The following is a 24,668-nucleotide window of genomic DNA, read 5'->3' as shown; positions in this document are numbered from 1 at the left end:
CCGACACAGCACACACACAGGGAATGCTCTGATAGAGGACAGGACCCCACTAGCCCTTTGGTGAGACAGAGGGAGAGTTTGCCAGCACACACCAAAACGCTATAATTATACAGGGACAACCTTTATATAAGTGTTTTCCCTTATAGCATCTTAATATATAATCATATCGCCAAATAAGTGCCCCCCCCCTCTCTGTTTTAACCCTGTTTCTGTAGTGCAGTGCAGGGGAGAGCCTGGGAGCCTTCCCACCAGCAGTTCTGTGAGGGAAAATGGCGCTGTGTGCTGAGGAGATAGGCCCCGCCCCCTATTCCGGCGGGCTCTTCTCCCGGTTTTTCTGAGACCTGGCAGGGGTGAAATACATCCATATAGCCTCAGGGACTATATGTGATGTATTCTTTTTAGCCAGAAAGGTATTAACATTGCTGCCCAGGGCGCCCCCCCCAGCGCCCTGCACCCTCAGTGACCGCCGGTGTGAAGTGTGCCTGAGCGCAATGGCGCACAGCTGCAGTGCTGTGCGCTACCTCATGAAGACTGAAAAGCCTTCAGCCGCCGGTTTCTGGACCTCTTCTTACTTCGGCATCTGCAAGGGGGTCGGCGGCGCGGCTCCGGTGACCCATCCAGGCTGTACCTGTGATCGTCCCTCTGGAGCTAGTGTCCAGTAGCCTAAGAAGCAAATCCATCCTGCACGCAGGTGAGTTCACTTCTTCTCCCCTAGGTCCCTCGTTGCAGTGAGCCTGTTGCCAGCAGGACTCACTGAAAATAATAAAACTATCAAAACTTTTACTCTAAGCAGCTCTTTATGAGAGCCACCTAGATTGGGTCATAGAAGGGGGAGCAAGTGCACACCACCTGATCCTAAAGCTTTTACTTTTGTGCCCTGTCTCCTGCGGAGCCGCTATTCCCCATGGTCCTGACGGAGTCCCAGCATCCACTAGGACGTCAGAGAAAAATAAATAAAAAACGAGTCACAATGCTCAAATCATCAGGTAAGTCAACGGACTAAACTTTTGCTGTATACTGTCCGTATTAGTATACTGTAGTTATAGGGTGTATGTCAGGTGTGCCCCTGAAGTGCACCTTTACCATAGGAACTTGTCTAGAACCCATATGCCCTGTATATTCCTCGATTGTCAGTGCTGGGTCAGAATGTCCTGGGGTGACTGTGCAGGGCGTCACGCTAGTCTGCCCCTGTATTGTCTGTAATATGTGCTGAGTAAGGTGTGAGGTAACGGGCTTGTTTGTACTCACCGCTGGGGACGCGTTCGATGTGCCTGTGCCGGCTCAGCTTCCGCCCCTCTGTCGCTGGTGCTGTGTCTCCATCTGCCAGTTCTTCGATGTGCCCCCTGCTCGGAGTATGACAGCCGCTGTGCTCCGTTCGTATAGGGATCTCCTCATCTGCTTCCTGTATCCGGGTCACGGCGTCCGCGATTGCTGGTTAACGGTGCGGACAATGTGTCTCTCCCTCTCTGGCCGGAAGGGGGGTGGGGTTTGTTGTTGGTGTAATTGAAGTGTAAGGCTCCAACACGTTTCCGCAATCAAAGTGCCTTTGTCAACAATTCAGTATGCCATATAGTATGCTGAATAGGAGCCAATGGAAATTGGAGCTCGAAATTACAACAACCAATCAGTATGAATCAGGAAGGATATAATTCTAACAATGGAGGCTGCATGTAATCCTTGGCAAAGGCACTTTGAGTGCTGAGACGCGTTGGAGCCTTACACTTCAATTACACCAACAAAAACCCCCTCACAGCCGGACCATGTCCGCACCACTAACCACCAATCGCGGACTCCGTGACACGTGATCTGGAACCCGATGAGGAGATCCCTATACGAATGGAGCACAGCAGCTGTCATACTCCGAGCCAGGCTCACATCCAAGGACCGGCAGCAGGACACAAACAGCACCAGTGACAGAGGGGTGGAAGCTGAGCCGGCACAGGCGCATCAAACGCGTCCCCAGCGGTGAGTATAAACAAGCCTGTTACCTCACATCACCTCAGTCAGGACATATTACAGACAATACAAGGGCAGACTAGCATACAGTCAACCCAGGACATTTTGACCCAGCACTCCCAATCAAGGAATATAAAGGGCACATAGGTTCTAGACAAGTTCCTATGGTAAAGGTGCATTTCTGGGGCACACCTGACATACACCCTATATTATATAGTATCCAGTTCTTGTTACTAACAGCCCGCAGAGTGCGTGGGAAAAATCCTTTTGTTTTTCTTGTCTAGAAGTAACCCCCTCCTGCAGCACCCGAGGAGTGTTACCACTTTGATTAGTTCAGTTTGCCATTATATATTGCAGTTCAGAGAGGCATAGATGGAGCCAGCATTAGGAGGGCATGCTGGGTCCTGTAGTGCCATTTGGAGGATACAGGCGTGTCTCCAGGTAAACTAGCTCTCAAATCTGGATATATTTTGTATGTGCCATTATCATGTGGCCATACACTAAGCAATTATATGACCCATAGTGGATGTAATTATTTTTATTATTATGCTATGTGAGAGTTTGGGGAGTTGTATCCCCCCAGGTTTGGTGTAACCGGTCTACCACTTTTGAGGATTTTACTAACACCCTTATTTTTGTATCACTTTCTAACATATAGCTCCTGCTTCTTTCTTATTAACACAGTGGTTTCCAAACTATTTTAAATCACGGCGCCCTAGAATATCAGAATTTTTTTTCACGGCACCCCTAGGCCAAAAATTTCTTATTGCGAAATTTAGAAAGAAATATTACATTAAGTAGATCGCGTTTATATGTCATCCTTATGGTCAGTTGTGTGGTGAGGGACAAGATTTGCTTCTGTTTGACCACATATTTTATGACTGACAGCCACCAGCACTGGTTTTGCCTATTATATTGACCATGAATAATTTGAATTGGTCCTGGACCACCAACCCAGGGCACCCCTGCAAGTGTCCCGAGACACCCCAGGGAGCCACGGCACACGGTTTGGGAACCTCTGTATTAACACATATTAACACTATAGTATGTCAATGGTGTGCTGCCCTGGGGTGGTTGGGCCTGAGCCGACTTTGTGGGGTCCACACCCTGGACTTATACTTAGTATTAGGGACCTCTAGTAATAGAGCGGCCGTGAAGTGGCCTGGAGGCTTATCATATTTCTTGCAAAATATATGTAACGAAGAGCTCTAAATTTTCTATTATATAGTATACAGTTCTGGTTACTAACAGCCCGCAGAGTGCGTTGGAAAAATTCTTTTGTTTTTCTTGTCTAGAAGTAACCCCTCCTGCAGCACCTGAGGAGTGTTACCAGTTTGATTAGAGCAGTTTGCCATTACATAATACACCCCATAAACTACAGGTATACTAATACGGACAGTATACAGCAAAAAGGGTAGTCCAGTGACTTAACCGATGATTTGAGCATTATGACTCGTTTTTACATTTAATTTTTTAATAAAGACACTTCTTATATCTCCTTGCAACTTCTTTCATTTTCTCACTGATACCTAGACAGATCTTTATTGATAAGGAAATATACATCGCACCCCCCTCTCCTGACCCTCCGCTATCAGTCCAAATCCTCCCATTCCCCCAAGCCCATACCGCTTGGGAGTTGCGCATACCATTGTAATATAAATCATCGAATTTGATCGTGCCCATGGAGTCTACAATCAACTTATGTTGATATGCCTGGCTACTACCTACTGAAATGTTAGTTAGAATCTATTTATCTAAAGAAGTACGGTACAAGTAACGCCACAGGTACGCTCTTTGATGTTCAGAGATACGCAAAAAAATTTTTGTAATGGAAGAATAGGGCCAGATATACAGGTGATAATTAGACATTACATCACAGTAAAACCCCGATAACATATGGGAATATACAGATATGATCATGTATATTTAGTGAAATCCATATAATGTCTAACACAGTGTTCCTAATATCTTGTGACTACTACATCAGTCTGTGATATTGCATGTTATTGTGCAGGATGTAACAGAAATTTAAAAAAAATAGTCATCTATACTGTATATACACATACAGTACTGTGCATAAGTTTTAGGCAGGAGTGGAAAACATGCTGCAAAGTACGAAAGTTTACAAAAATATAAGTGTTAATAGTCAATTAACAAAATGCAAAGTGAATGAACAGCAGAAATGTAAATCAAATCAATATTTGGTGTGACCACTCTCTGCCTTCAAAACAGCATCAATTAATCTAGGTACACTTGCACACAGTTTTTGAAGGAACTCAGCAGGAAGGTTGTTCCAAACATCTTGGAGAACCAACCACAGATCTTCCGTGGATGTAGTCTAGCTCAAATCCTATCGTCTCTTCATGTAATCCCAGATGAGGCCATATAATTTATTCCAGGAATCCTTGTTCTTCTTTACGCTGAAGATAGTTCTTAATGGCATTGGCTGTATGCTTGGGGTCATTGTCCTGCTGCAGAATAAATTTGGAGCCAATCAGATGTCTCCCTGATAGTAATGCATGATGGATAAGTACCTGCCTGTATTTATTAGAATGGAAGAACAAAAACAGGCAACGTTGAGAACCGTAGACGCAGTGGTCGGTCAAGGAAACTTAGTGCATCAAATGAAAGACACATTGTGGCTACTTCCCTTTGAAATCAGATGATGTCCAGCAGTGCCATCAGATCAGAACTGGCAGGAACCAGTGGAAGCCAGGTACACCTATCTACTGTTTGGAGAAATGGTTTACATGGAAGAATTGCAGCCAAAAAGCCATACCTGCCACGTGGAAACAAGACCAAGTGACTCAACTATGCACAAAAACATAGGAACTGTGGTGCAGAAAACAGCAGCAGCAGGTGCTCTAGACAGAGGAGTCAAAATTTTAAATTTCTCTGACGTCCTAGTGGATGCTGGGTACTCCGTAAGGACCATGGGGAATAGACGGGCTCCGCAGGAGACTGGGCACTCTAAAGAAAAGATTAGGTACTACATCTGGTGTGCACTGGCTCCTCCCTCTATGCCCCTCCTCCAGGCCTCAGTTAGAATCTGTGCCCGGCCAGAGCTGGTTGCACACTAGGGGCTCTCCTGAGCTTCCTAGAAAGAAAAGTATTTGTTAGGTTTTTTATTCTCAGTGAGATCTGCTGGCAACAGACTCACTGCTACGTGGGACTTAGGGGAGAGAAGCAAACCTACCTGCTTGCAGCTAGCTTGTGCTTCTAGGCTACTGGACACCATTAGCTCCAGAGGGATCGAACACAGGGCCCGACCTCGATCGTCCGTTCCCGGAGCCGCGCCGCCGTCCCCCTTGCAGAGCCAGAAGACGGAAGAAACCGGAGGAAATCGGCGGCTGAAGACTTCGGTCTTCATTAAGGTAGCGCACAGCACTGCTGCTGTGCGCCATTGCTCCCTATGCACACCACACACTCCGGTCACTGATGGGTGCAGGGCGCTGGGGGGGCGCCCTGGGCAGCAATTAGAGTACCTTACATGGCAAAAAGCACATAATACAGTCTAAAACTGTATATGTGCATAATCCCCCGCCATAAAAGTATATAAAAAAGCGGGAGAAGTCCGCCAAGAAGAGGGCGGGGCTATCTCCCTCAGCACACCGGCGCCATTTTCTCTTCACAGCTCCGCTGGAAGACAGCTCCCCAGGCTCTCCCCTGCAGTTTCCAGGCTCAAAGGGTAAAAAAAGAGAGGGGGGGCACTAAATTTAGGCGCAAACTGAGTATATTAAGCAGCTATAGGGAAAAATCACTTTTGTTAGTGTAAATCCCTGTTTATATAGCGCTGTGGTGTGTGCTGGCATACTCTCTCTCTGTCTCCCCAAAGGACTTTGTGGGGTCCTGTCCTCAGTCAGAGCATTGTGTGTGTGTGTGTGTGTGTGTGTGTGTGTGCGCGGTGTGTCGGTACGGCTGTGTCGACATGTTTGATGAGGACGCTTACGTGGAGGCGGAGCAGGTGCCGATAAGTGTGATGTCGCCCCCTGCGGGGCCGACACCTGAGTGGATGGATATGTGGAAGGTATTAACCGACAGTGTCAACTCCTTACATAAAAAGGTTCGATGACGCCGCTTTGGGACAGCCGGCATCTCAGCCCGCGCCTGCCCAGGCATCTCAGAGGCCGTCAGGGGCTCAAAAACGCCCGCTACCTCAGATGGCTGAGACAGATGTCGACACGGAGTCTGACTCCAGTGTCGACGAGGATGAGACAAATATACAATCCACTAGGGCCATCCGATGTATGATTACGGCAATGAAAATAAGAATTTACTTACCGATAATGCTATTTCTCGTAGTCCGTAGTGGATGCTGGGGACTCCGTCAGGACCATGGGGAATAGCGGCTCCGCAGGAGACAGGGCACAAAAGCAAGCTTTTAGGATCACATGGTGTGTACTGGCTCCTCCCCCTATGACCCTCCTCCAAGCCTCAGTTAGGTACTGTGCCCGGACGAGCGTACACAATAAGGAAGGATCTTGAATCCCGGGTAAGACTCATACCAGCCACACCAATCACACCGTACAACTTGTGATCTGAACCCAGTTAATAGTATGATAACAAAGAAGTAGCCTCTTAAAAAAGATGGCTCACAACAATAACCCGATTTTTGTAACAATAACTATGTACAAGTAATGCAGACAATCCGCACTTGGGATGGGCGCCCAGCATCCACTACGGACTACGAGAAATAGAATTATCGGTAAGTAAATTCTTATTTTCTCTAACGTCCTAGTGGATGCTGGGGACTCCGTCAGGACCATGGGGATTATACCAAAGCTCCCAAACGGGCGGGAGAGTGCGGATGACTCTGCAGCACCGAATGAGAGAACTCCAAGTCCTCTTTAGCCAGAGTATCAAATTTGTAAAATTTTACAAACGTGTTCTCCCCTGACCACGTAGCTGCTCGGCAAAGTTGTAATGCCGAGACCCCTCGGGCAGCCGCCCAAGATGAGCCCACCTTCCTTGTGGAGTGGGCTTTTACAGTTTTAGGCTGTGGCAGGCCTGCCACAGAATGTGCAAGTTGAATTGTGCTACAGATCCAACGAGCAATCGTCTGCTTAGACGCAGGAGCACCCATCTTGTTGGGTGCATACAAGATAAACAACGAGTCAGATTTTCTGACTCCAGCTGTCCTTGAAATATATATTTTCAATGCTCTGACAACGTCCAGTAACTTGGAGTCCTCCAAGTCGCTAGTAGCCGCAGGCACCACAATAGGCTGGTTCAAGTGAAAAGCCGAAACCACCTTAGGGAGAAAATGAGGACGTGTCCGCAGTTCTGCCCTGTCCGAATGGAAAATCAGATATGGGCTTTTGTACGATAAAGCCGCCAACTCTGAAACTCTCCTGGCTGAAGCCAGGGCCAATAGCATGGTTACTTTCCATGTAAGATACTTCAAATCTACCGATTTGAGAGGCTCAAACCAATGAGATTTGAGAAATTCCAAAACTACGTTTAGATCCCACGGTGCCACTGGAGGCACAATTGGGGGTTGTATATGTAGTACACCCTTGACAAAAGTTTGTACTTCAGGCACTGAAGCCAATTCTTTCTGGAAGAAGATTGATAAGGCCGAAATTTGAACTTTAATAGACCCCAATTTGAGGCCCATAGACAATCCTGCCTGCAGGAAATGTAGGAATCGACCCAATTGAAATTCTTCCGTTGGGGCCTTCTTGGCCTCACACCACGCAACATATTTTCTCCAAATGCGGTGATAATGTTGTGCGGTCACTTCCTTCCTAGCTTTAATCAAGGTAGGAATAACTTCCTCTGGAATGCCCTTTTCTTTTAGAATCCGGCGTTCAACCGCCATGCCGTCAAACGCAGTCGCGGTAAGTCTTGGAACATACAAGGTCCCTGCTGAAGCAGATCCCTTCTTAGAGGTAGAGGCCACGGATCTTCCGTGAGCATCTCTTGAAGTTCCGGATACCAAGTTCTTCTTGGCCAATCCGGAGCCACTAGTATTGTTCTTACTCCCCTTTTCCGTATAATTCTCAGTACCTTTGGTATGAGAGGCAGAGGAGGAAACACATACACTGACTGGTACACCCACGGTGTTACCAGAGCGTCCACAGCTATTGCCTGAAGGTCTCTTGACCTGGCGCAATATCTGTCCAGTTTTTTGTTGAGGCGAGACGCCATCATGTCCACCTTTGGTTTTTCCCAATGGTTCACAATCATGTGGAAAACTTCCGGATGAAGTCCCCACTCTCCCGGGTGAAGGTCGTGTCTGCTGAGGAAGTCTGCTTCCCAGTTGTCCACTCCCGGGATGAACACTGCTGACAGTGCTATCACATGATTTTCCGCCCAGCGAAGAATCCTTGCAGCTTCTGTCATTGCTCTTCTGCTTCTCGTGCCGCCTTGTCTGTTTACGTGGGCGACTGCCGTGATGTTGTCCGACTGGATCAACACCGGCTGACCCTGAAGCAGCGTTTTCGCCAAGCTTAGAGCATTGTAGATCGCTCTTAGCTCTAGTATATTTATGTGAAGAGACGTCTCCAGGTTTGACCATACACCCTGGAAGTTTCTTCCCTGTGTGACTGCTCCCCAGCCCCGTAGGCTGGCATCCGTAGTCACCAGGACCCAGTCCTGTATGCCGAACCTGCGGCCCTCTAACAGATGGGCACTCTGCAACCACCACAGGAGAGACAACCTTGTCCTTGGTGACAGTGTTATCCGCTGATGCATGTGCAGATGCGATCCGGACCATTTGTCCAGCAGATCCCACTGAAATATTCGTGCATGGAATCTGCCGAATGGAATTGCTTCGTAAGAAGCCACCATCTTTCCCAGGACTCTTGTGCATTGATGTACTGACACATTTCCTGGTTTTAGGAGGTTCCTGACAAGTTCGGATAACTCCCTTGCTTTCTCCTCCGGGAGAAACACCTTTTTCTGAACCGTGTCCAGAATCATTCCCAGGAACAGCAGACGTGTTGTCGGGGACAATTGAGATTTTGGAAGATTCAGAATCCACCCGTGTTGTTGAAGCACTACTTGGGTTAGTGCTACACCGACTTCCAGCTGTTCTCTGGACTTTGCCCTTATCAGGAGATCGTCCAAGTAAGGGATAATTAATACGCCTTTTCTTCGTAGAAGAACCATCATTTCGGTCATTACCTTGGTAAAGACCCGAGGTGCCGTGGACAAACCAAACGGCAGCGTTTGAAACTGATAATGACAGTCTTGTATCACGAACCTGAGATACCCTTGGTGTGAGGGGTAAATTGGGACATGCAGATAAGCATCTTTTATGTCCAGGGACACCATGAAGTCCCCTTCTTCCAGATTCGCTATCACTGCTCTTAGTGACTCCATCTTGAACTTGAATTTCTGTATGTACAGGTTCAAGGATTTCAGATTTAGAATAGGTCTTACCGAACCGTCCGGCTTCGGTACCACAAATAGTGTGGAATAATACCCCTTTCCCTGTTGTAGGAGAGGTACCTTGACTATCACCTGCTGAGAATACAGCTTGTGAATGGCTTCCAATACCGTCGCCCTTTCTGAAAGAGACGTTGGTAAAGCAGACTTTAGGAAACGGCGAGGGGGAGATCTTTCGAATTCCAACATGTAACCCTGAGATACTATCTGCAGGATCCACCTGTGAGCGAGCCCACTGATTGCTGAAAATCTTTAGTCGACCCCCCACCGCTCCTGAGTCCGCTTGTAAAGCCCCAGCGTCATGCTGATGGCTTTGTAGAACCCGGGGCGGGCTTCTGGTCCTGGGCAGGGGCTGCTTGCTGCCCTCTCTTACCCTTTCCTCTGCCTCGTGGCAGATAAGACTGTCCTTTTGCCCGCTTGTTTTTATAGGAGCGAAAGGACTGCGGCTGAAAAGACGGTGTCTTTTTCTGTTGGGAGGGAGTCTGAGGTAAAAAAGTGGATTTGCCGGCAGTTGCCGTGGCCACCAGATCCGATAGACCAACCCCAAATAATTCCTCTCCTTTATATGGCAATACTTCCATATGCCTTTTGGAATCCGCATCACCTGACCACTGTCGCGTCCATAAACTTCTTCTGGCAGATATGGACATCGCACTTACTCTCGATGCCAGAGTGCAAACATCCCTCTGAGCATCTCGCATATAAAGAAACGCATCCTTTAATTGCTCTAGAGTCAATAAAATACTGTCCCTATCCAGGGTATCAATATTTTCAGTCAGGGAATCCAACCACACTACCCCAGCACTGCACATCCAGGCTGAGGCTATTGCTGGTCGGAGTATAACACCAGTATGCGTGTATATACTCTTCAGGGTAGTTTCCAGCCTCCTATCTGCTGGATCCTTGAGGGCGGCCGTATCTGGAGACGGCAACGCCACTTGTTTTGATAAACGTGTGAGCGCTTTATCCACCCTAGGGGGTGTTTCCCAGCGCGCCCTAACCTCTGGTGGGAAAGGGTATAATGCCAATAACTTCTTAGAAATTAGCAGTTTTCTATCTGGGTTAACCCACGCTTCATCACACACGTCATTCAATTCCTCTGATTCTGGAAAAGCTACAGGTAGTTTTTTCACCCCCCACATAATACCCCTTTTTGAGGTACCTGCAGTATCAGAGATCTGCAAAGCCTCCTTCATTGCCGTGATCATATAACGTGTGGCCCTATTGGAAAATACGTTTGTTTCTTCACCGTCGACACTAGATTCATCTGTGTCGGTACCTGTGTCGACTGACTGAGGTAAGGGACGTTTTACAGCCCCTGACGGTGTCTGAGACGCCTGAGCAGGTACTAACTGGTTTTCCGGCCGTCTCATTTCGTCAACTGACTTTTGTAATGTACTAACATTATCACGTAATTCCATAATTAAAGCCATCCATTCCGGTGTCGACTCCCTAGGGGGTGACATCACCATTACCGGCAATTGCTCCGCCTCCACACCAACATCGTCCTCATACATGTCGACACACACGTACCGACACAGCAGACACACAGGGAATGCTCTTATCGAAGACAGGACCCCACTAGCCCTTTGGGGAGACAGAGGGAGAGTTTGCCAGCACACACCAAAAGCGCTATAAAATGTATATAAACAACCCTAAAAGGTGTTGTTTTTGTTATATGCGCTTTAAATATATAAATATCGCCAAAATATGCCCCCCTTCTCTTTGTTACCCTGTTTCTGTAGTGCAGTGCAGGGGAGAGTCCTGGGAGCCTTCCTCACAGCGGAGCTGAGCAGGAAAATGGCGCTGTGTGCTGAGGAGAATAAGCCCCGCCCCCTTTACGGCGGGCTTTTCTCCCGGGTTTTGAGATATCTGGCCTGGGTTAAATACATACATATAGCCTCAATGGCTATATGTGATGTATTCTTTGCCATCAAAGGTATTAAATATTGCTGCCCAGGGCGCCCCCAGCACCCTACGTGACCGTTCAGTGTGAAGTGTGTAGCAACAATGGCGCACAGCTGCAGTGCTGTGCGCTACCTTCATGAAGGCTGAAGAGCCTTCTGCCGCCTGTTTCCGGACCCTCGATCTTCAGCATCTGTAAGGGGGATCGGCGGCGCGGCTCCGGGACGAACCCCAGGGTGACCTGTGTTCCGACTCCCTCTGAAGCTATGTCCAGTAGCCTAAGACTCCAATCCATCCTGCACGCAGGTGAGTTGAAAATCTCTCCCCTAAGTCCCTCGATGCAGTGAGCCTGTTGCCAGCAGGACTCACTGAAAATAATAAACCTAAAAACTTTTTCTAAGCAGCTCTTTAGGAGAGCCACCTAGATTGCACCCTGCTCGGACGGGCACAAAAACCTAACTGAGGCTTGGAGGAGGGCCATAGGGGGAGGAGCCAGTACACACCATGTGATCCTAAAAGCTTGCTTTTGTGCCCTGTCTCCTGCGGAGCCGCTATTCCCCATGGTCCTGACGGAGTCCCCAGCATCCACTAGGACGTTAGAGAAAAATGTGTTGCACATTTCTGACATTAACCCAGTTACCACAAAAAAGGGTATTATGTTTGGGGAGAAAAAGCAGCCAGTGACTTTTCCCCCATCTGATGAGTTAAACGAATTGTGTGAAGAAGCGTGGGGTTCCCCAGATAAGAAACTAGTAATTTCTAAGCGGTTACTAATGGCGTACCCTTTCCCGCCAACGGATAGGTTACGCTGGGAGACATCCCCTAAGGTGGACAAAGCGCTCACACGCTTATCAAAAAAGGTGGCACCGGTGAGTAAAATCTTATTATTTGGTTGTAACAAAATACCATTTGTTCGCCAAAGGTCTGGAGAGCTGTGCACTAATGAGTGTTTGCAGGCAACAGTGAAGCATTGTTGAGGTTCTTTGCAAGTTTGGAGCTGCCATTTCAGCAAATTGAGTTGGGTATTTGGTCAGGAATAATGGTGTCCTCAATGCTGACAAATACAGACAAGTACTTCTCCATCATGCAGTACCATCAGGGAGGCATTTGACTGGCTCCAAATTTATTCTGCAGCAGAAAAAAATTACACCAAACATACAGCCAATGTCATTAAGAACTATCTTCAGTGTAAAGAAGAATAAGGAGTCCTGGAAGTTATAGAAGAATAAGGAGTACTGGAAGTTATGATATGGCCCCAACCGAGCCCTTATTTCAACATCAAGTCTGTCTGGGATTACATAGAGAAACAGAAGGATTTGAGCAAGGCTACATCCACGGAAGTTAGTTCTCCAAAATGTTTGGAAAACCCGCCCTGCCGAGTTCCTTCAAAAACTGTGCAAGTGGACCTAGAAGAATTGATTCGGTTTTGAAGGCAAAGGGTGGTCATGCCAAATATTGGTTTGATTTTGATTTCTCTACTGTTCAGTCACTTTGCATATTGTTAACTGATAAAAATAAACTATTAACACTTTTATTTTTATTTATCCCTGTAATTTTTAGATCAAAATGTAGCTTTAACAAATAGTAAGAAAGCATATGTGGACTATGGTTTAGTCAATTGAATCCCTTCTTACATTGTAATATGTGAGAAATATATGTAGAATTCATTATATTCTTGGCTTCTAAAAAACTAAAGAAAAAAAAACTATTTTTGTTTGTTTGAACATTCATGTCTTTTGTAGATAGTGGTCCTACACTTTTTAAAAATATCAATTATATGAAAATGCTTGGCTTTGCAAATATTGGATTACAAATACTGCAAAATATGTTGCCAGGGGGTACCCAGGTGACAAATGATTGAGAACCACTAGTATAAGGCATTCTTTGTAGATGATGTATTATTTTCACATATAGAATTTGACAAAATACTGGTCAGTATTGCTGCAGGACTGTGGCTAAATTGCTTCTGCATGGCTGTTGGTTAACAGACATACTTTACACACTTACAGGGAAAGAGGGTAAGAAACAAAGAATGTAAGCTTAATTCTAGCAATTGACATTTTTACAAGATGAAAAAACAAAAACAACCAACTTATCACTATACAAGTAGATAAAATGTCCCCCAAGGCTCTGCTAATACACAATTATAACTAGGTTCATTATTTGTAAGCTTTACTGCACTACTCAGGAAGAAAGTACTTTGAAGCTGAGGCTATACAGTGTAGACATTGACTACACAGCTGCTTCTATTCTGGTGTGGACACGTGCAATTTACTGTATGGTAATGGCTAAAGGGCTCAATGATCATATTCTCTAAAGAATACATACGCTTAAACCTGTATTTTAGATTTAAGATGGCTAATAGAACATACTATAAGGCATTCTGCCATAAACTAAACTATATCCTAATATGCTTTTTAAAAGGAAAGGGCCTAATCAGCAAATGTATTCTTAGCTATGGGAATCAGTAACTGTCATGTGTGCTAATCATAATGATAAAAAACATTTAGAAGTACTGGGATCCCAAACAGAACCACAGAAATGTGATGCATCTCTAATACCCCTTTTTCCACTGCAGCAATAACCTGGGTTATTGCCGGGTTGACCCGGATAACGGCTCAATGAAAAAGGGCACTTTTAAAAGCATAGGAAAAGCCAGATCAAGACTGCACATAGGTGCAGTGTGTAAAGGGGCTGTCCCAGGAATAAATTGAGTCGAACATGAAGTGGAAACATCTCTGACCCAGGTTGAAACTGTGGTCCAAATGCATTAAGCCTTAAAAAGTGATGAATTAGAGACTGATAAAGAAAGATAAATGACTAGCCAACCAGCTCCTGTCATTTTTCAAACACAACCTATGACATGGCAGTTAGGTAGCAGATTGGCTGGTCATTTATCTCTCTTTATCTGTCTCTACTTCATCACTTTTTAAGTCTTAATGCATTTGGGCCACAGCGTGTTCCAAAGCCCAGGACTCAGGATTTAGGTGGAAAAGTCATTTAAAGATACATCATCTCATAACAGATCGTAGACGATCACTGACAAAAAACCCAAAAGCAAAGTTAAAAGTGTTACCTGTTTAATAAATGGGTAACAGTCATTAGAGCGTATGTTTACAGCTATACTCACCTCATTTACATTGATCTTAGACTTTGCAGAAGATTCTAAAAAGGCACAGTTATTCCACTGTCTGGCTAGGTTCTGTCCCTGTTCTTTGCCAACTACCCGCTCATCTTCCAAATCACACTTATTGCCCACTAAAATCATTGGAACCTTTAATGTAAGGGGGGAAAAAATAAATAAAAAAAATTTGTTAAAGGCAGCCTTTAATTTGTATTTTAAAAACACTTACACCATATCAATGCAGATGACAAACACACACAATTTCATGCTCAGCTGATCATGGTCATGCCCTCCCCTCTTTAGGTTTGTAAATGAATAGGTGTGCAGCTGGACATGCAACATCTATACTACAGGTTTCTACTGATGGAGCACAGCAGCGTAAAAAGACAGATGCCAAACACAATGATTTGTGTGTTTCGTAAGCAGCAGAAGTCCACTGGAGGAACTATAGAGTTTAAGTGTCTCGCTTGCTTTTAGCAGCTTCTGCAGGCATTCCAACAGTTTGCATTGTGTGCAATAGTAACATAAAAATAATTAACATCAATACACAATGTAAAGTCTACTGCTTACTATAGCGTTTCCCAACTACAGTCCTCAGGGAACACTAACAGTCCATGTTTTCCAAGTCTCACAGAATCACAAGTGAAATTATTACAATCTGTGGTTCTTTTAAAATATCAGTCCGTAATTAATAAACAAATACTCCAGCAAGGAGATATGGGAAACAAGTACTGCTAGGGTTCCCTGAGGTCTAGAGTTGTGAAACACTGGCTTAAAGGGTTACATGCTATTTGGCCTGTGGGAAGTATAGCTTTTATTTCACCAACTTACACAATATGTGACCCGACTCTGCAGAAAGATAACAGTTCATATGTATGGAGTACACTACGTAGACACAAGTGATTGGACACAGACCGCAAATCGATCAATGAGATTTTATTGATGTCAGTACTTTGTGGGTCCACCATGTGCAGTAATTACTGGAGACACCCTTCTTGGCAAACTGACCACAGGTACCTTTACAACAGCGGGCCATTCCGTCTTAAATACAGTGACCAACGCAACATTGAAGAAGGTAGAGTCGGTCTAGAATGCACCAGTCATTCCAATTTGTGTCAGAGGTTCTTAATGGGTGTGGCCAGAGTCACCTCTCCCCATGAAGAAAATGGCCATTGTGGCACTGAAAGGGTTAACTCTCGCACTGTTGCGCCAATTTCAAATGTAATATAGATGTTACGGCACTATGTATTAAATGTTACCAACGCTAGTGCCGGGGGAAAATTGGATTTTAATACCTACCGGTAAATCCTTTTCTCTTAGTCAGTACAGGATGCTGGGGACTCCAAAAGGACCATGGGGTATAGACGGGATCCGCAGGAGACATGGGCACTTTAAGACTTTAAATGGGTGTGAACTGGCTCCTCCCTCTATGCTCCTCCTCCAGACCTCAGTTATAGGAACTGTGCCCAGGGAGACGGACATTTCGAGGAAAAGGATTTTTGTGAAACTAAGGGTGAGATACATACCAGCTCACACCACAAACACACCGTACAACATGGCTTTTAAGAAAATACCAGTTAACAGCATGAACCAAAAACAGCAACAGGCTGAACATAACCGAAACACAACCTCTGTGTAACAAAAGCAATAACCATCAACAAGTACTGCAGACAGAGTCCGCACTGGGACGGGCGCCCAGCATCCTCTACGGACTAAGGAAAAAGGATTTACCAGTAGGTATTAAAATCCTATTTTCTCATACGTCCTAGAGGATGCTGGGGACTGCAAGAGACCATGGGGTTTATACCAAAGCTCCAAACCGGGCGGGAGAGTGCGGACGACTCTGCAGCACCGATTGAGCAAACATGAGGTCCTCATCAGCCAGGGTATCAAACTTGTAGAACTTAGCAAAAGTGTTTGAACCCGACCAAGTAGCTGCTCGGCAAAGTTGAACCGCCGAGACTCCTCGGGCAGCCGCCCAAGGTGAGCCCACCTTCCTGGTAGAATGGGCCTTCACCGACTTCGGTAACGGCAATCCAGCCATAGAATGAGCATGCCGAATCGTATTACAGATCCAGCGTGCAATAGTCTGCTTAGAAGCAGGAGCCCCAATTTTGTTGGGAGCATACAGGATAAACAGAGCCTCTGTTTTCCTAATCTGAGCCGTTCTGGCGACATACATTTTCAAAGCTCTGACTACATCGAGAGACTTTGAATCAGCCAAGGCTTCAGTAGCCACAGGCACCACAATAGGTTGGTTCATGTGAAACGAAGAAACCACCTTTGGCAGAAATTGTTGACGAGTTCTCAATTCCACTCAATCCACATGGAAGATCAAATAGGGGCTCTTGTGAGACAAAGCCTCTAATTCGGACACCCGCCTTGCGGACGCCAAGGCCAAAAACATGACCACTTTCCAAGTGAGAAATATTAACTCAACCTTTCGTAAAGGTTCAAACCAGTGTGACGTAAGAAACTGCAACACCACGTTAAGGTCCCATGGTGCCACTGGGGGCACAAATGGAGGTTGGATGTGCAGCACTCCTTTCACGAAAGTCTGAACCTCTGGAAGGGCGGCCAATTCTTTTTGAAAGAAATTGATAAGGCCGAAATCTGCACTTTAATGGAGCCTAACTTTAGGCCTGCATCCACACCTGCTTGCAAAAAAATGGAGAAAACGACCCAGCTGAAATTCTTCCGTAGGAGTCTTCTTGGATTCACACCAAGACACATTTTCTCCAAATACGGTGATAATGCTTCGCCGTTACCTCCTTTCTAGCCTTAAGTAGAGTGGGGATGACTTCACCGGGAATACCCTTTCGAGCTAGGATTTGACGTTCAACCACCACGCCGTCAAACGCAACCGCGGTAAGTCTTGGAACACGCACGGCCCTTGCTGTAACAGGTCCTCTCTAAGCGGAAGAGGCCAGGGATCTCCTATGAGTAATTCCTGAAGATCCGGATACCAGGCCCTCCGTGGCCAATCTGGAACAATGAGTATCGCCTGCACCCTTGTTCTTCTTATGATCCTCATCACCTTTGGAATGAGTGGAAGTGGAGGGAACACATATACCGACTGAAACACCCACGGTGTCACCAGGGCGTCCACTGCACTGGCTTGAGGGTCCCTCGACCTGGAACAATATCTCTCAAGCTTCTTGTTGAGGCGAGACGCCATCATGTCTATGTTAGGAATTCCCCATTGACTTGTCACTTCTGCAAAGACTTCTTGATGAAGACCCCACTCTCCTGGATGGAGATCGTGTCTGCTGAGGAAGTCCGCTTCCCAGCTGTCCACGCCCGGAATGAAGGCCGCTGACAGAGCGCTTGCATGTTTTTCCGCCCAGCGGGGAAACTTTTTTGGCCTCCGCCATCGCCGCTCTCTGTTCCACCCTGGCGGTTTATGTACGCCACTGCTGTTATGTTGTCCGACTGCATCAGGACGGGCAGACCGCGAAGATGATGTTCCGCTTGTAGAAGGATGTTGTAGATGGCTCTTAATTCCAGAATGTTTATGTGCCGACAGGCTTCCTGGCTTGACCATTTTCCCTGGAAATTTTCCCCGTGTGTCTGCCCCCCAGCCTCAGAGACTTGCATCCGTGGTCACCAGGACCCAATCCTGGATCCCGAACCTGCGTCCCTCTAGGAGGTGAGAACTTTGGAGCCACCACAGGAGAGATACTCTGGTCCTGGAGGATAGGCTTATTTTCCGGTGCATGCGCAGGTTAGACCCGGACCACTTGTCCAACAGGTCCCACTGAAACACCCTGGCATGGAACCTGCCAAACGGAATGGCTTCGTAGGCTGCCACCATCTTCCCCAGCACCCGAGTGCATTGATGAATCGACACTCTTGCCGGTTTCAGAATCTCCTTGACCATGTTCTGGATTTCCAGAGCCTTTTCCCCTGGGAGAAACACTCTCTGCAGTTCCGTGTCCAGGATCATGGCCAAGAATGACAGCCGTGTTGTCGGAACCAACTGTGACTTTGGCAAATTTAGGATCCAACCATGTTGGATCCTTGCAGGACTGTCAGGGAGAGCGCAACGTTTCTTAGTAACTGCTCCTTTGATCTCGCCTTATCAGGAGATCGTCCAAGTACGGGATAACTGTGACACACTGCTTGCGCAGGAGCAGCATTATTTCCGACATTACTTTGGTGAAAATCCTCGGAGCCGTGGAAAGACCAAACGGCAACGTCTGAAATTGGTAATGACAATCCTGAACAGCAAACCTCAGGTAAGCTTGATATGGAGGATATATTGGGACATGTAAGTAGGCATCTTTGATGTCGACTGACGCAATAAAATCCCCCCCCTTCCAGACTGGAGATCACTGCTCGGAGAGATTCCATCTTGAATTTGAATCTTTTCAGATATAAATTGAGGGATTTTAAGTTCAGAATCGGTCTGACCGAGCCATCCGGCTTTGGGACGACGAACAGGCTTGAATAAAACCCTTCTCACTGTTGTGACGGGGGTACCGTGACAATGACTTGCTGTTGACACAGCTTTTGTATCGCAGCGCACACTACTTCCCTTTCCGGAAGAGAAACTGGCAAGGCAGATTTGAAAAATCGGTGGGGGGGCACGTCTTGAAACTCCAGTTTGTACCCTTGGGACACTAATTTCTAACACCCAAGGATCCAGGCCCGAGTGAAACCAGTTTTAAAAGAAATTGAGAAGTGGCGCAAATACCAATAAGGCCTTACATGAAATATCCTTATATATTCCAGATGTAATGAGTCCTGTGTTGTAAAAGTCCCGTTGTCCGTACAACCTTTGATCCTGTAGTTAATTTCCTTATAATTTATACAATTAAAACAAGCATATCACCACTCAGGGAAAATAGAAAGGGGTGCTGGCGTGATTGGTAATCCAAGTTACCCTCCCAGATGGTCCAAGGGCTCCGCTAGTGGTTCCGGATACCACAAAAGCAATATAAGGATAAAATGAAGTCCAGCGTCAGGTCACCCACGATCAAAAGAACACCAATTGCTCAACGCGTTTCGGACGCTATGGTCCTTCCTCAGGAGCATAAAGGTGTACAGCAATGAGACAGATATTTAAACCGAAATCTAATTACACAATAATGTCCATGTGTGCAGCCTTTTCCCGCCCCGAAAAGCCGGACGGACGTCCGCAACCGGAAGTCACGTTGACCGGAAGCGGAAGTTGCGATGCGTTCCACCGCTGATGTCCGGAAGTTCATTGTGCGTTCCAACTACGGATATTCACAGACGGGAATCCAAGGAATAATACTAAAGTTCCACACTTCAAAATCGGATGTTTGTAGTCCAAATCAGTCCAAATTCAAATGTTTTCCACATGCAACCAAAGAAAACACAAAATATAAATGTAATACGATAAAATTATAGGATAAAATTAACATTAAAAATATCATAAAAATTAAGGGAAACATAGCAGCAGGAACTAAAAAATGGCAAAATTCAGAGAGAGCAGCAAAAATATAGTAAAATTAAAGGAACCACTTTAATTCGAATTCCCCATTTAGACCTTCTGGAGTTAAGAGTTTTTAACATAAAGATCCACTTCATCTCGGATTTTGCCAGTCTGCTTTCAATATCTTTATTTTTCCAGGACGAAGTGATCCCTTCTATACCCCAAAAGGCCTTGATAGCAGCAGGATTACAATTATGGACCTTCTTAAAATGTGCGGACACGGTATGGCTTTCCAATCCTTTTCTAATGTTGTAGGTGTTTTCCGCCAGCCTTACTTTTAAATTTCGGCTAGTCTTCCCTACGTAAACTAGGCCACATATACACTCAAGACCGTATACCACATTTTTTGAGTTACAGGTCAAAAACTCTTTAAGATTTACCCTTGACACAGAACTCTTTGATTTTACTTGGACCTTTGGCTAATTTACATATAGTACAAAGACCACATCTGTGGAATCCAATAGTTCTAATGCTCGTCCTCTTGACTTCATCTATGGCACTATTAACAAGTTTATCTTTTAGAGATGGGGCACGCCTATATATAAAACTAGGATTAGCTGGAAGTTTTGAACCAATAATTGGATCCTGTTTAAGAAGTTTCCAATTCTTTCTGAAAACTGATTCAATTTCTTTATGATGCGAGTTATATTTACTAATAAAAGACCAATTAAGATTTTCATTATTCTTGTCTTTTATTTTTTTCCATTAAAAGGCTTTGTCTATCAATATTCAGAGCTTTATCTTTAGCTTTTTCTACTAGAGCTTTTTCATATCCTTTCTTGACAAATCTTTCCCCCATTTCTTCCATCTGCTCCTTACAAACACTATCCTCTGTGTAATTTCGTCTAACACGTAGGAACTGCCCATACGGTATACCGTCCAGCCAGTTCCTATGGTGCAGACTCTGTCTATCTATGTAACTGTTGGGAGTCCGTAATTTTTCTATACGTTTTAGTTTGCAATACTCCTTCCTTTACATAAATGCATAGATCCAGGAAAGATAATTCAATCTTACTCCAAGTAAAAGTGATAAAAATATTAAAATCATTGGAATTAAATTTTTAAAAAACTTAAGATCATCATGAGTGCCCTTCCATACCAAGAAAATATCGTCAATGTACCGTTGCCATGACACCAGATCCGCACCCAGCACTCCATCACACCAAACCGCCGCATCCTCCCAATATGCCAAGAGGTTTGTGTAGCTGGGTGCGAATCTGGTGCCCATGTGAAACCAGACCTGACTGAAGAGTTGGATCCGTGCCCCCACCGGTGCGGACTCCTGTAGAGGAGCCCCAGCGTCATGTGGTGGACTTGGCAGAAGCCGGGGAGGACTTCTGTTCCTGGGAACCTGCCACAGCAGGTGACCATTTTCCCTTTCCTCTACCTTTAGAGGCTTGGAAGGACGACCCTCTTCCTTTTTTTGTATTTATTGGGCCGAAACGGACTGCATATGATAGTGAGGCGTCTTTTTCTGTTGTGCAGGGACATAAGGTAGAAATGATGACTTACCCGTGGTAGCCGTAGATACCAGGTCAGCGAGGCCGTCACCAAATAAGACACCACCTTTATACGGGAGAGTCTCCATAGCTTTCTTAGAGTCGGCATCAGCATTCCATTGATGAATCCACAGTGCTCTCCTGGCCGAGACTGCCATGGCATTGGCCCTTGATCCCAACAGGCCAATATCCCTCACCGCATCCTTTAGGTAGGCTGCAGCGTCCCTGATATAACCCAGAGTCAAAAGAATGTTATGCCTATCCAGGGTATCTATGTCAGATGCCAAGTTATCTGCCCACATTCCAATAGCGCTACTCACCCATGCCGACGCAACGGCAGGTCTGAGCAGCGTACCCATAGTGACATAAATGGATTTTAAGGAAGTTTCCTGCTTACGATCCGCGGGGTTCTTTAGGGCAGCCGTGTCACGAGACGGAAGCGCCACCTTTTTGGACAGACGTGACAGAGCTTTGTCCACATTGGGGGTTGACTCCCACTTTTCCCTGTCCTCAGAGGGGAATGGATATGCCATCAGAATTCTTTTGGGAATCTGTAACTTTTTGTCAGGAGTTTCCCAAGCTTTTTCAAAAAGAGTGTTCCGCTCATGAGAGGGGGGAAACGTTACCTCAGGTTTTTTTCCCTTATACAAACAGACCCTTGTATCAGGAATAGTAGGGACTTCTGTGATATGCAATATGTCTTTAATTGCCACAATGATGTACTGAATACTCTTAACCAGTTTAGGATTCAATCTGGCATCACTATAGTCGACACTGGAGTCAGAGTCTGTGTCGGTATCTGTTATCTGGGTAAATGAACGCTTTTGTGACCCCGAGGGGGTCTGGACCTGAGACGAGGCGTCCTCCATGGATTTTCTCCATGTTTGGGTCTGAGAATCAGATTTATCCAGCCTTTTAGTCAATAACGCCACATTTGCATTCAACATACTCAACATATCTACCCAATCAGCTGTTGGCGGTGCCGACAGGGTCACTCCCAGCGCCTTATCTGCCCCCACTCCAACTTCCTCCGGGGAGGAGCACTCAGCCTCAGACATGTCGACACACACGTACTGAAACGCACAATCACACTGGCTATAGGGGACAGACCCACAGGAAAGCCTGTTAGAGAAACACAGAGGGAGTTTACCAGCTCACAACCCAGCACCTATCCCGGTACTGAAACTTTATACACACTGCCTCAGACCTGTTAGCGCTTTTATATCAAATGATAATAGCACCAAATTACTGTGCCCCCCCCCCCCCCCCTGCTTTGCACCCTGTGACGTACAGAAGTGTGGAGGTCAGGGCCAGCGTCTCTGCAGCTCCTGTGGAGAGAAAATGGCGCTGGTTAGCTATGAGGGCTAAGCCACGCCCCATCACCGGGGCACTTCAGTCCCGCTCAGATTCAAAAATTTTATACTGGCGGGGGCTATATTTAGTGCCTAGGCACTTCTAATGCTAGTGCCGCCGTATGTGTGTGTGCGAGCATGGCGCGCAGCGCAACCGCTGCGCGGTACCTCAATACTGAAGTCTTCTGCTGTCACTGAAGTCTTCTTTTCTTCGTAATACTCACCCGGCTTCTTTCTTCTGGCTCTGCGAGGGGGGTGACGGCGCGGCCTCCGGGAATGAGCAGCTAGGCGCACCAAGTGATCGGACCCTCTGGAGCTAATGGTGTCCAGTAGCCTAAGAAGCAGAGCCTTTGAACTCACAGAAGTAGGTCTGCTTCTCTCCCCTCAGTCCCACGATGCAAGGAGCCTGTTGCCAGCAGTGCTCCCTGAACATGAAAAAAACCTAAGTCTTTTTACAGAGAAACTCAGGAGAGCTCCCATGTGTGTGTCCAGTCTCTCTGGGCACAAAATCTAACCGATGTCTGGAGGAGGGGCATAGAGGGAGGAGCCAGTTCACACCCATTTAAAGTCTTAAAGTGCCCATGTCTCCTGCGGATCCCGTCTATAGCCCATGGTCCTTTTGGAGTCCCCAGCATCCTCTAGGACGTATGAGAAATAGGATTTAATTACCCTACCGGTAAATCCTTTTCTCGTAGTCCGTAGCGGATGCTGGGGTCCATTTTAGTACCATGGGGTATAGACGGTTCCGCAGGAGCCTTTGGCACTTTAAGACTTTTCAACAGTGTGAACTGGCTCCTCCCTCTATGCCCCTCCTCCAGACCTCAGTATAGGAACTGTGCCCAAGGAGACTGACAACTTCGAGAGAAGAATTTACATTAAACTAGTGGCGAGATTCACACCAGCTCACACCATACAAAACATGCCGCCTAACATGGCTTTCAACATAACCCATGCTAACGTGCATGCATAACTCAACAGCTGTGTACATCTTAACACACGAGAACCTGTGTAAAAAGATAAAACGTAATTCTGCAGGAAAAATGAGCACTGGGCGGACGCCCAGCATCCTCTACGGCTTACGAGAAAAGGATTTACCGGTAGGTAATTAAAATCCTATTTTCTCTTACGTCCTAGAGGATGCTGGGGTCCATTTTAGTACCATGGGGCTGTACCAAAGCTCCCAGTACGGGCGGGAAAGTGCTAATGCTCCTGTAGAACTGACTGACCAAACTGAAGGTAGTCAGCAGCCAAGGTGTCAAACCTGTAAAACTTAGCAAACGCGTTTGCCCCTGACCAAGTAGCTGCTCGGCAAATTTGCAATGCCGAGACACCCCGGGCAGCCGCCCAGGAAGAACCCACTTTCCTTGTAGAGTGGGCCTTTACCGAACTCAGTAACGGCAACCCTGCCGTGGAATAAGCGCGCTGAATGGTACCTCCGATCCAGCGCACAATAGTCTGCCTAGAAGCAGAACCCTCAATCTTGTTGGGGTCATAGAGGACAAACAAAGATTCTGTTTTCCTTATACGTGCCGTTCTTGCAACATAAGTCCTCAACGCTCTGACGACATCCAAGGACTTTTGAAACGGCTGAGGTGTCAGAAGCCACTGGCACTGCCACAGGTTGGTTGATATGGAAATAAGACACAACCTTTGGAAGAAAATGCTGACGCGTCTGCAGTTCAGCTCTATCTTCATGAAAAATCAAATAAGGACTCTTGTGTGACATATCCCCTAATTCAGACACTCGTCTGCCTGAGGCCAAGGCCAACAGCATGACCACTTTCCGAGTGAGAAACTTCAACTCTACCTTGTAAAGGCTCAAACCAGTCCAATTTGAGGAACTGCAACACCACATTAAAGATCCCATGGCGCCGCAGGACGCACAAAGGGAGGTTGGATGCGCAGAACCCCCTTCACGAACGTCTGGACCTCAGGAAGGGAAGCCAACTGTTTCTGAAAGAAAATGGACAAGGCCGAAA

General features: G+C 46.3%; 1 protein-coding gene across 1 annotated transcript in view; it reads right to left on the bottom strand.

Annotated features, from left to right (window-relative positions):
- RAP1A (RAP1A, member of RAS oncogene family) overlaps positions 1 to 24,668 on the bottom strand; it is a 270,806-nt gene that overhangs the window by 35,685 nt on the left and 210,453 nt on the right. Inside the window, exon 7 of the mRNA XM_063955357.1 lies at positions 14,384 to 14,527. Coding sequence (XP_063811427.1) covers positions 14,384 to 14,527 — 144 coding nt within the window. The remainder of the gene's footprint in view (positions 1 to 14,383; positions 14,528 to 24,668) is intronic.

Source organism: Pseudophryne corroboree, chromosome 2, assembly GCF_028390025.1.
Source record: "Pseudophryne corroboree isolate aPseCor3 chromosome 2, aPseCor3.hap2, whole genome shotgun sequence".
In the NCBI taxonomy this organism is placed as follows: Eukaryota; Metazoa; Chordata; class Amphibia; order Anura; family Myobatrachidae; genus Pseudophryne; species Pseudophryne corroboree.
Note: the sequence above shows the minus strand (reverse complement) of the source record. Positions and strands in the feature narration are given on the sequence as shown.